Source organism: Sus scrofa, chromosome 9 (genome assembly GCF_000003025.6).
Source record: "Sus scrofa isolate TJ Tabasco breed Duroc chromosome 9, Sscrofa11.1, whole genome shotgun sequence".
Taxonomy (NCBI): domain Eukaryota; kingdom Metazoa; phylum Chordata; class Mammalia; order Artiodactyla; family Suidae; genus Sus; species Sus scrofa.
Window position 1 is genome coordinate 64,877,354 of NC_010451.4, and position 12,501 is coordinate 64,889,854.

Here is a 12,501-nt window from a genome sequence, read left to right on the forward strand (position 1 = left end):
GCAAAAAAAAAAAAAAAAAAAAAGCGCTTCTCTGGGAAACCTGTAATGGGTTGAACAGTGAACCCCAAGTCCTAATCACAGTACCTGTGATGTGACCTTATCTGGAATAGGGTCTTGGACGATATAATAAGGGTCTCAAGACGAGATCATCTGAATTAGAGCAGGCCCTAATTAGATAATGGGTGTCCTTATAAGAAACGGAAAAAAAAGACACGCAGAGGTGATGGTGATGGGAAGGCAGAGGCAGAGATGGGAGTGGTGTCTCTACAAGTCAAAGATACCAAAGATTGCCAGCAACGCCAGAAGCCAGGAGAGAGGTGTGGACTGGATGCTCCTTCAGAGCCTCCAGAAGGAACCCACCCTGCTGACACCTCGATTCTGGACCACTGGCCTCTGCGACAGTGAGGGAATAAACCTTCTGTTGTTCTAAGTCACCACATCCGTGGTGTCTCGTTAACTTCCTGGCAACCCTGGGAAACTAACCCAGTGCCTCTGGTCAGCACGTTTGTCTCTGACCACTGACTTTGCATTTGTGTTTCATCGCTGGCACATTATAATAATTTTGTTAACTATTCTCATATCTTTTTTTTGCATTTTAGGGCCGCACCCGAGGCATATGGAGGTTCCCAGGCTAGGGTCGAAATCGGAGCTACAGCTGCCGGCCTATGCCACAGCCACAGCAACGCCAGATCCTTAACCCACTGAGCGAGGCCAGCGGTCGAACCCGCATCCTCACGGATTCTAGTTGGGCTCGTTAACCGCCGAGCCACGAAGGGAACTCCAACTATTCTTCTATCTTTATTACGCCTATATTCTTGGTCCCTGACACGTCTCCGGAAGGAACTCCTCCGCTTGCCTTTTTCCTTCTAGTTCTACTTTCCTCCTCTAGCCCTGGGTTTCTTGAGCTGTGACAGATGGGTGGGCTCACAGGGCCCTGGGATCCCAGCCCCGCCCAGTCCCCACGAGCTCTCGGGCCCACGGGTGGGCACTCACCCGGGAGGCGAGTCCATTGGCGAGCCCGTTGGCATTCCTCCTCAGCACCCTTGATGGGGTCACTTCTTCATCAGTGGGTGACTTTGTCCGTGGGGGCACAATGCCAACTGCAAGGAGACATGGGAGCCAGTGGGCCCCACAGACAGGGACACAGGGCAGCCTGCTTCTCAGAGAGGCATAGCCCTGCCTGCCACGAAGGTGAAGGGCCTGGGGTGGGGAAGCACCTCCTTGGATGTGAACACGTGCCTCTCTGGGTGTCTCTCTGACCCTTAGCCTCACTGCTAGGGGGAAAATGGGGCAGGAAGTACCTTTGTTGAGAGACGCCTGCTTCTCCGCCTCCACCTCTTGCCTGGTGGGCACAAGGCTGATGTCTCTAGTGGCATCCAGGGGTGATGTCTGGTGGGGGTCTTTCTTGCTTTGCTCGTAGCTTGCCTTGGGCTAGGGAGAAAGGACGAGAAGATGGATGGTGCTGGAGTGACCACCGAGAATTTGGCCCCTGGTGGCATTTCTTTGTTTTGCAATGGTTGGCGTGCAAACCTTCGAAAAGACACGGAGCAAGGACACTGTCTGTGCCAGCTGGGAAGTTGGTGAAGATGCACTGGAGCCCCCACCCAAGCCACCTTAAGGCTGGCCAACGTGCGGCCATGGTGGGGAACGAGGGCGAAGGGCCTCCCTCGGTGGAGGCCCATCCGAGAGACCCTTCAACCTGACCGGTCCTCTTGGTGAACAGCAAAAGCACAGACTTACTGAGAGCTGGAGGGGGCATGGAGAGGAGGATCCTGATGGGATCCCATCGAATAAAAGAACCAGATGAACTTTGGGGAAATGAAAAGGACATTTAGGTTGTGGGGTCACAGAATCACGAGACTAGAAAGGGACCTCAGGGAGTTCCTGTTGTGGCACAGCGGAAACATATCCGACAAGGAAGCATGAGGTTTGGGTTCAATCCCTGGCCTTGCTCAGGGGGTTAAGGATTCGGCATTGCCGTGAGCTGTGGTGTAGGTCACAGACACGGCTCAGATCCTGCATGGCTGTGGTGTAGGCAGGCAGGTACAGCTCCAATTCGACCCCTAGCTTGGGAACCTCCATATGACACAGGTGTACCCCTAAGAAGAAGGAAGGAGGGGGGGGAAGGAAGGAGGAAGGAAGGAAGGAAGGAAGGAGGGAGGGAGGGAGGGAGGGAAGGTAAAAAAGAAAGAAAGAAAGAAAGAAAGAAAGAAAAAAAGAAAGAAAGAAAGAAGAAAGAAAAAAAGAAAGAAAGAAAGAAAGAAAAGAAAGAAAGAAAGAAGGAAACAAAGGAAGAAAGGGACCTCAGACATCATCTGAGCCATCCCCTCCCATGGTACAGCCGCAGAATCTAAGTCTCAGTGAGGGGAGTCCAGCCAGACCCCTCAGCTCAAGGCCAACTCCAGGGTAAGTCCTACAGCCTCTCTTTGTCTGTAACGCTGAGGTGATGGTACCTGCTCTGCCCACCTCATGAACAGACCCTCAAGGGTTGGGTGTATTATTACTAGTACAGAGCTGAGCCTGTTTTAGGACTGTTTCTACTCACCACGAAACCTCTTCCAAGCCTAACTGCACACTTCCCCTGGATCTTGGCTACGCATCCGGGTAAGAGAAGGAGTCAGAACCAGGGAGGGAGGGGTCTGTATCCTTACACTCCAGGGGCTGGCGGGACTCAGAGGACACAGACAAGGCAGAGACACAGGCAAGAGGAGAGAGAGCATGGAGGACTGGGCTCTGAGGTGGACCACAGCAGGAAGGGCCTGGAAGGGCAGGGGCAGGGGTGTCGCTGGATTTCCATCATCTGGTCGTGCTGGCAGGGAAGGGGACATAACCTGCCACCTGCAGCAGCCACGGGCCACCATGGGGGTAGGGTAGCAACTCATTTTTCTCTTGTCTGCAGGAAGCACAACGGCCAGGGAGAGGGTCTCAACCATCCCTTGGCTGGTCCCGGAGTCCGCCTGGACAGAGGGACCGAAACTGCGCTATGGGAAAATTAATACTGGAATGGGGACAATGACTCCGTCTCCTGCTGGGCCCCACTCCCTCCGTCCCTGCCCTCCAGGACCCAAGGGTGCTGGGTACCTGACCCCTGGCTGTCTCGCCACTGCGGTGCCAGGAAGGGGAGTTGGGGTATGGCCAGAAGCGGCTCTCGCTAGGGAGTGGAGGCACGGTGGGAGGAGACTCCAGGGGGACGTAGGCTTTGGGGAGGGGAGGCCTCGGCGGGCCGGGCTCCTGAGGCAGAGAGAAGGCAGAGCATTAGGAGAGCAGCCACTGTGAGAGCAGAAGAAAAGAGCATTAGCAGAGGCAGACGACAACGTTGCTGGAGACTGGGGCGGGCCCCTGGACCACCAGCCTCCACCTCCAGAGCCAACCCCACTTGGCCGAGGGGGCCCTCCTCTACCCAGCCCCTGCCTGTGCCCTGGTCTTCCCCCTTCTTCTCCAAAGCTCTCTCCTCGCTGCCTCCGCATCACACCTGGCACGTCCCACCCCTGCACCTGTGGCCTCTGCCCTCTTTCCTGCCTGTAATGCCTTTTCCCAGTCCGTCCGCCTGTCCCAGTGCCTCCTGACCCAGCTGAAGTTCCACCCTCTCTTGGGAATATCAGCTGTTCACAATCCTTGAACCACGTGGCTCAATATTGAGACACATACACACACCATCGTGTTCCAGAGGGGAGGCTGCTCACTGTGAATGGGGGTTGGTCCCTCTTGGACACTGTGGGGAGGCGGCGGTTAAAGGCCCTCAGGCATCTTTCTGAGGGAATCTCAGACAGCCCCGAGCCCAAAGCAGAAAGGACCTCAGAAAACACTTGCTGGTTGATGGACTAGTAGGAAAGTGCTCCCCACACCAACCGTCAGCGTCCCCCGCCCCCCGAACAATCTCAGGTTCAAATTCCTGTCAAGGAGTTCCTGTCATGGCTCAGCGGAAACAAATCTAACTAGGAACCATGAGGTTGCAGGTTCGATCCCTGGCCTCATTCAGTGGGTTAAGGATCTGGCTTTGCCATGAGTGGTGGTGTAGGTCGCAGACGTGGCTCAGATCCCAAGTTGCTATGGCTGTGGTGTAGGCCAGGGCTTCACCTCCAATTCGACCCCTAGCCAGGGAACTTCCATATGGTGCAGGGGTGGCCCTAAAGAGAGCAAAAAAAAAAAAAAATTCCTGTCAAGTGTTTGCTATCTTTGCTAACCATCCCGCTGGCTCAGGAAGATATCCCTGAAAGGCTACTACAGATGACAGCCAGAGACAGACCGGGTAAAGGAGAAATCTGGAGGGCAGATCACCAAACTGGGTATGAGAATGATTAACTGAGAGAGACAAAGTACTAGGCCTCCTGTGAAGAGGGGGGCACAACAGGTGTGCAGTTTCAGGCACCTGAGGACCCGGTCCTCCCTCCCTCACCCGCCTTCGACCCCATGATCTCAGCTTACCTCACTGGACCCGGGCTTGGTGGGGGACCCCTGAGAGCCAGACACCAGCGAAAAGGGGCTCAGGGGGCTGGTGAGGCTGGCGGAGCTGAGAGGGCTGGCGGGGCTGTTGGAGCTGTAGGTGGCGGAGGGGCCAAGTCCTCCTTGGGGAAAACAGAAGAGGAGAGCAATGAGGGAAGGCGGGTGGCAGGGGGGAGTGGCCTGGAGTGTGGCTGGGCTCTGTAGGTGAAGGAGGCAGGCGAGGGTTTGGGGTCTCAGGGCCACGGGGGCCCTGCTGAAAGGACGCATGACCAGGCCCAGGTCGCAGGCTGGCTGCTGAGAGGTGAGCCGGGCAGGAAAAGATAGACGGAGATAAGAGCACTGCCTCCCAGGTATTGCAAAATCCAGCCCACAGTCCCAGGGCTAAAGAAGGGCACTCAGGTAGGGATCTCAGGTCACTGATGGGTATTGGGCTGATGGGCAGAGGTTCTTTGACCTCTTCTGGGGAGGAAGCTTGAGTATCAGGACACCAGCACCTCTGCTCCGTATTTTTGGTCTATTCTGGGCAGGGGAGCTCTCTGGAGCCCTAAGAGGCCCCAAGTGGCGCAGGGAGAGGTGTGAGTTGGCCGGTGTGGATGGAGGCCAGAGACATCGGAGCTTTTTCTGGTGAGGACAGAAGCCCAGGAGGCTGGCGATGGGTGGCGGGGGGGAGGCACCCACCTCTGTGCTTGGCCGTGTCTGTGCCCCGGGATGGGTTATTCTTCCTCAGCCCCTCCATTACATCCTGGATCCTCCAGATCTCCTTCTGGATTTGCCGGTTGAGCACCTCATTCTGAAACAGCCAGAAAGCAGGTCAAAGGAAGTGGCTACCGAGGAGTGTCCCAGCTTCTCCCCCATCCCCTTGGACCAGCAGGAGGCGGGAACCTTCACACGTGCACACACACACACACACACACACACACACACACACACACATCCCTCTTGCACACTCATCTCTCTCATGGGCAGCCTCCGCCTCTTCAGCTTCTACAAAACAGACTTCCAGAATCGCCAGAGGAGAGGGCTCGGTCATCACAGTAAAGAGCCCCTATAGGTAAACATGTGGCCTCAGAACCAAGAGAGGAAGGACCTGCCCCTCTACGTCCTCCCCCGAGGGGAGCTCAGGATGGTCTTCGAGTGAACACCCCTCCAGGTGGACCCTTGAAGGGGGCCGATATTCCAGGGGCGAGAGCTTCTAGTTTACGTCTTGTTTCAGATCCAAACCACACTTTGTAACACCCACACCCAACCTTTGCTGAAATATGCATGATTCTACTCAATTAGTGCACACTCTGGAAACTAATAGCTACCTTTCACCCTCCTTGCACCCTGTACCAGACACTGTGCTGAGTGCTTTGCATCCATGAACTCACTGCGGCTGCATGACACCTTCACGAGGCAAGGACAGCAACCATCCCCACCTCAGAGGTGAAGAGGCTTAGGCCCAAGACTATCTGTTAGTAAGCGGTGTGACCACCATCTGAATCTGGGTCTATTTGTCTCCAGAGCCCATGCTGTTTTTTTTCTTTCTTTCTTTCTTTTTTTTTTTTTTTTTTTTTTTTTTGGCTTTTTAGGGCCACACTTGCAACATATGGAGGTTCCCAAGCTAGGGATTTAAACGGACCTGTAGCCACCAGCCTACACCACAGCCACAGCAACGCCAGATCCAAGCCGAATCTGTGACCTACACCACAGCTCACGGCAACACCAGATCCTTAACTCACTGAGCGAGGTCAAGGATCGAACCTGCATCCTAAAGGATGCTAGTCAGATTCATTAACTGCTGAGCCATGATGGGACTTCCCAGAGTTCGTGCTCTTGACTATGATGCTATTCTACCTCCCAATCTTCCCCCTGCAACTGCTGGAACTAAAGAAGTTCCTCATTATTTTCCCCCTGACACTCAGAGCCTGTTTTAAGAGGCCCTGACCTTGTTCCAATTCCTTGTCCTGTCTCTGAAAGCTCTAAAGAAAGGAAGCCGTGGGCCCAGAGCACACGGCAGCCCTGCCTGCCCAGAGGCCTCTTCCTTCACCTGGAGGTCCAAGCTGAGCTGCTCCCAGAGCTCATCGTGCAGGGCCGAGACCTCAGACTCCAGGCTCTCGTACTCCAGGGTGCTGTTTGCCAGGGCCTGCAAAGGGAGGGCTGGGTGAGAAGCTGCCATTGCCAAATTGCCTCTGCCTCGGGGCCTGGAGCTGGGGAGGAGGACACAGAGGGATGGGAGAGGGCACAGGGCTGAGACATTCTTTTTTTTTTTTAAAGGACGCACCCATGGCACATGGAAGCTCCCAGGCTAGAGATAGAATCAGACCTGCAGCTGCCGATCTACGCCACAGCCATGGCAATGCAGGATCCAAGCCACATCTGCAACCTACACCACAGCTTGCAGCCATGCAGGATCCTTAACCCACAGAGCAGGGCCAGGGATTGAGCCCACATCCTCAGGGACACTATGCTGGGCTCTTAACCTGCTGAGCCACAGCAGGAACTCCTAGGGCTAGGACATTCTGATGACAGCCAAGTGCTGGCCTTATAGGAGGTGCAACTGCCCAGTCTACTGCATGCCGAAACATGAGAAAATAGAACCCTCTCCAGAGAGGAGGCAGGAAAGATCCAGAGGAGTCTGCTCTCTGGAGGTTAGAGACCTTCCTCCTTTCCGGGCCATGATTTCTAGGGCTTTTGCTGCTCCCTCAGTGTCGGAGGGTCTGCCCTGCGCCCAATGGAAGTAACCAGGGCAGCACGCTGCTGGAGTCCTGGTTCTCCAGGGGGAAAGGAAGAGGTGGACAGCAAAGCTGTTAAAGTAGCCCAAGAAAGAAGTGGCCCTCGACGTCACACGTCCTGGACGAATCCCTCGTGGGAACGAGCCAGTCTCCCAGGTAGAAATTCAATGGGATGAGCAGGCTTGCGCACCTGCCACCTCTTGGCAAGGCAGGGTCTTTGTTTATGTCCCTCTGGGACAGCACCCTGCTCTTGCCCTCGGAGAACAAGGAAGAGGGGTGGCTCTCCTGTCTGGGTGTGGACAAGGCGTAACCCAACTGCAGACCCCCGACCCCCGACCCCCCTCATTACCGTGGTCGCCTGAGACAGCTCCACCCGGATATTGATGAGCTGGTTCTGCAGTGACTCCTTCTTGTGCAGCAGCTTCTCGGGGTAGGCAGGCTGGCTCCCAAACATCTCCATTTCCTGGTGGGTCCCCATCAAGGCACTTTCCAGGCTCTCCTGAAGAAAGGCAAGGGGTCGGCTCTGAGCAGCCTGATAGCTCTTCCCTGGGACTCTTAGCACCTGAGGCCTGAGCCCTTTGGCTGTGCTCACACTGGCTCAGGTCCCCAGAGAGCTTCAACAGTTTGGACAAAGGGCAAGACAGAAGTTTAAAGAAGGACCAAGCTTTGTCAGCTTCGTCAGGATGGAGATAGCAACCTGTACCTTTTCCGGGCCAGCCCCTCACCCATGCCCCCCTCAGGGCCACGCCACGGTTCTCACCTTCTCAGCCCGGAGCTGCTGCACCAGCCGGTCCTGCTCCCTCACCACCTTATTCTGCTCACACAACTTGCCCAGCAGCTTCTGGGGTCCCGAGGGAGTGGGGAGAAGGGAGGAAGAGAGAAGGGGGTGAAGCACACTGTCTGCTGCCTGGAAATTAGGCTGGCGGGACCTGGCCTCTGGATACCACCTCCTTTCTCCTGCCGAGGAGCCCTGGGCCTTCACCTTGACTTTGACCTTGGAGGCTCCTGGGAACAGGAACATGGTCTTCACCTTGAGAGATTTCCCCAAAGACTTGGAGGAAGTGAGCCAGCTTGAGAGGGGAGAAGGCTGAGAGCCAAATGTTAAGATCCTGCACTCCTGGGGTTCTGGGGCACAAGGAGTTGAGGAGCTAAGGTGGCCTTGCCTCGTAGGCCTCTAGGTGGGGACAGATTGGAGGGATAGGGCCAGGTTTCTGAACAACAGTCTTAGAGACACCAGTGAACAATGTAAACGGGTCCCCTCCTCCCAAAGGACCCTGTTCACCCCCCTGAGGTCTGGTCCTTGCTCGGAAGGAGCCTCTCCTGTTCCTGCTGGACTGACCTGCTACCCAGACAAGGTCACTGGAAAGACGCAGGTTAGGTCACACCTGTCTTCTGGGAAGGCCTGTACTTTCCCGAGTCCACACTTTTATGCATGCCACTCCTCAAATATCCCCGTGGCTCCTTTTTACTGAGCCAAATCTTGCCCTCTGTGCTTTTAGTTCAAGGCCCAACTCACAGGCCACCTGCTTTGTCCCTGGCCCACCAGCCAGGGGGTTTCACTGTCCTGTAGCCCTGCAGACCCTACTGTGGGTGTGTTCACCATGTGAATCCAGTGCAGCCACCTGCTGCCACCTGGCCCCTCCTGCTACCCAGAAGGACCACGAGGGCAGAGCCGGGCTCTTCTTTCCAAGCACCCCGGGTCTAGGCCATGCTGGGCCCAGAGCAGACTGCACTACCTCCTTACAAAGTCTATGTCCTGTAACCAGACAGGCCACCACTGTTGCCAAGAGGGCCTTGGGCTCAGTGGAGAAACACACACAGCCATGGTGGGAGGTAGGGGTGAGTGGTGAGAATGAGAAGAAGGGGATGAGGAGGGTCAGGCAGAATGCTGTCTTTGTGGTGAAAGTGGACATGAATCAAATGTATGATGAGTCACGCGAGATGGATGAAGCCCTCCCCTCGGAAGAGAGCGAGGATGAGGAGGGCAGCGGGAGGGGCCGGAGTGGACAGAGGGAGCGGGAGAGCTGCTCTTACATCTGTGTCCTGCTCGTTTAGCTTGTAGGTGTGGAGGCTGTCCCGGAACACTTCTGGGTACGGAGGGACCTGCAGGAACAGGAGGCCGGTTACCGCACCAGGGGACGGCCAGGGCGTGCAGCGACGGAAAGCTGATGACCCTTGCTCCATGCTTGCCACCGACCACAGTCTGTCACGTCACAGAGCGTCCGTTCCGGGAACCTGAGCTGAGCTAGTCCTCTGCCCCTGGCTGGGAAGGGTGGGACGGCCTGGCCTAAGCTCCATCCCGATTCTCCTGGGCTGATTGTGGAGGGAGAGACGCCGCTCACGGGTGCTCTGGGTCTCCTCTCCCCCAGCTCCAGGATCTACGGCCAAAAGGGACTCCTGAGCTGTGAAGCGCCCAGGTGGTTTTTTGGGAACAACCATGAGAACAATAGTTAGGTCATGGCTGTTTTTGAGGCTAAGACCTGGGAGAACAGAATGGGCATTGGAAGTTCTCCAAGGAAGCCCTGGCCTCGTAAACGGAACACCAACCCCAGGGCTCGGACCCAAACCAGAAGAGTGTCTCGGTGCAGCAGGCCTGCCCTTGGTGACACATGCAGCAACCACGGCACATTCTACACAACTTTGCCCACTGGATGGTTCCATGTCACATCCTTCATGCCCTCCATCCCAACGACTGAAGAGGATATCGAACATGAAATAAAAATCCTGGACGATACAACGCAGATTCGCGATTCCTGGCATGGCATGAGGGGTCAGTGCCGGCTATTTTGATGGTTTGGGAAATGGACCTGGGTCCACCCGTGAGTGTGAAGAATGGAGGAGACACAGTGGAATTCAAGGAGGGAGGCCAGGCTGAGCCTGGAGGATGAGGCCTGGCAGATGAGCGGGCAGGTGGAGCAAGCCCCATCCCGGATGGGTGGACTCGACCATGCACAAGCAGCCGAAATGGTGTGGACAGGGACCATGCTGCCAGGCAGAGGTCTTACTTGCATGAAGAGTTGGGCCCTGGGGGAGGAGTTTTCCACCATGCGGTTCACCATACTGATGAGAGTCTCGCTCTCACTCATCTGCAGCAGAAGAAGGAACGGACGGTTCAAACTCAGACCCACAGAGGGAGAGCTCCCGCACGCCCGCCTGTGCTGGCTTTCCAGGAAGCAGGAAGGGGCCGCTCCTGCTGAGGCCTCCAGCACCCTCTGTCTGGCCTGGTCCCTCACTCACCCCTGGTGAACTCCGTCTCAGGACCCGTGTTGAAGCCACCCTCGAGGAAAGGCTACTGAAGGGAGCCAGGAGGCCACCGTGCCCTCGGCTGCAGCTCGGAAGAGGCCCCAGCCCAGTGACACCTCCCCGGGGTGCCCTAGTGTTGGGGGTCTCAGCCCACTAGCCCAACTCTCATTTCTCTGCTCTGGTCAAAGACCACACAGGCAGTTGGAAAGGCTGATCTCCCCACATTTGAACTAAATGAAACAACTTTATTTTTTATTTTTTTATTTTTTATCTTTTTGCCTTTTCTAAGGCCGCTCCTGCCGCATATGGAGGTTCCCAGGCTAGGGGTCTAATCGGAGCTGTAGCTGCCAAGTCTACGCCAGAGCCACAGCAACATGGGATTTGAGCCGCGTCTGCAACCTACACCACAGCTCACGGCAACGCTGGATCCTTAACCCACTGAGCAAGGCCAGGGATTGAACCCCACAGCCTCATGGTTCCTAGTTGGATTCGTTAACCACTGAGCCACGACGGGAACTCCAAGAAGAAACAACTTTAAAGGACACCTGGGCCCTGCTCTTTGGATGGTCCTTCACCACAGGCAGGCACAGGTCTCTCTCCCTGATCCCCGCCCACCTCTGCTCTAGAGTAGGAAGGATTGCTGAACACGGTTTCCAGAGCTGGGCTGGTAGCATCCATGCCGGGCTTGGATGGCGCCAGGGAGCAAATAAGGAGGCCAAAGCAAGCAAGCCGTGTTAAAGGGACACCAGAGATTGGAACGCTGCTCTCCCAACAAGTGATCTTTGTGCTTCAAGGATCATTAGGAACATGGAGGGGGAAAGACTCTTGGCCAAATGAAAAAGAAAGAGAGCGAGAAGGAAGGGTGAATGGGAGTGAGAGGGAGGGAGGGAGGATGAGCCAACCAAGAATGCCATCCTTTCCCCCACGGGTTCCGGTGTGATGGCATCGAAGGTAAACCCACTGGGGCGTTCCTTGGCTATGTCCCTTTAACTCAGCTCCTCTCCAGGAGAAGGCAGCAGAAGACAGAAGGGAGCTGTGCAGGAAAAGCTTCTTGGGAAGGGGACGTGAGTCAGGGAAGGACAGAGCCACCTTAGGGCAGATCTCCTGGGGTCACAGGTCAGGGGACCCCACGTTTTTTGCCCTGGCCTTCCCGGTCTTTGTTGGACCTACATGTATTTCCCTATTACCCAGTGTGGGCGGCAGCCCCAACACAGCCTGTCCTCTGTGTGCTGTCCACAGGGCAAGGGGCACCCATCTGCCCCCATTCACAGGCTCTACTGCATTTTTAAAATTAATTAATTAATTAACTTATTTATTTATTTTAGGGCCACACCCGAAGTATATGGAAGTATATCCATAGGGGTTGAATCAGAGCTACAGCTGCTGGCCTACACCACAGCCACAGCAACACGGAACCTGAGCTACATCTGAGATCTACACCACAGCTCACGGCAACACTGGATCCTTGACCCACTGAGCGAGGCCAGGGACCCAACCCATGTCTTCATGGAAACTAGTCGTGTTGGTTTTCGCGGTGCCACAATGGGAACTCCTCTATGACATTTTAAAAGACTTTCCCAGGATCTGATTTTTCTACTTCTTTAGCGCAGCTGGAAGTTTTTTTCTGTGATATTAAGTGTGACTTAAAAGGCTTTTGAGGAGTTCCCTGGTGGCTCAGCAGGTTAAGAATCCAGCATTGTCACTGCTGTGGCACGGGTTCGTTCCCTGCCCTGGAACTTCCCCATGCAAAGGGCATGGACAAAAAAACAAACAAAAAACACCTTTAAAAGGTTTTCAAAAGAGCAACTATAATATGAGGTTGACTCTTTGTAAATGATTAAAAGCCAAAAGGACATCAACCACATTTTCTGTAAGGATCTGGACTTAAGTCGATCCCTATCTTCTTAGAGCCTGTATGTGTGTGTGTGTGTGGGTGTGAGTGTGTGTGTGTGTGTGTTTGAAACTGAGACTATGTTTATTGTGTGTGGGGTGTGCATGTGCAGTGCAGGTGTGATTGTATATGGTGTGTGTACATGCGCATGTGTATGTTCCTGTCTGCGGCCTGTGTCCCATGTGTGGTGTATACGTGTGCGCGTCGGAC

The 12,501-nt window shown here is 55.2% G+C and overlaps 1 protein-coding gene across 10 annotated transcripts in view; it reads right to left on the reverse strand.

Moving 5' to 3' along the window:
* The window catches only part of PLEKHA6 (pleckstrin homology domain containing A6), a 150,653-nt gene that overhangs the window by 551 nt on the left and 137,601 nt on the right, over positions 1 to 12,501 (reverse strand). For 5 of the 10 annotated variants that reach the window (XM_021063215.1, XM_021063223.1, XM_021063216.1 and 2 more), the window contains 10 exons: positions 10,163 to 10,243; positions 9,192 to 9,260; positions 7,918 to 7,998; positions 7,507 to 7,656; positions 6,473 to 6,568; positions 5,122 to 5,233; positions 4,426 to 4,565; positions 3,082 to 3,231; positions 1,302 to 1,431; positions 994 to 1,100 (listed from right to left, as the gene is read on the reverse strand). In XM_021063215.1, the coding sequence (XP_020918874.1) occupies positions 994 to 1,100; positions 1,302 to 1,431; positions 3,082 to 3,231; positions 4,426 to 4,565; positions 5,122 to 5,233; positions 6,473 to 6,568; positions 7,507 to 7,656; positions 7,918 to 7,998; positions 9,192 to 9,260; positions 10,163 to 10,243 (1,116 nt within the window). The remainder of the gene's footprint in view (positions 1 to 993; positions 1,101 to 1,301; positions 1,432 to 3,081; positions 3,232 to 4,425; positions 4,566 to 5,121; positions 5,234 to 6,472; positions 6,569 to 7,506; positions 7,657 to 7,917; positions 7,999 to 9,191; positions 9,261 to 10,162; positions 10,244 to 12,501) is intronic. The other 5 variants (XM_021063221.1, XM_021063218.1, XM_021063217.1 and 2 more) reach the window with 3 other exon arrangements.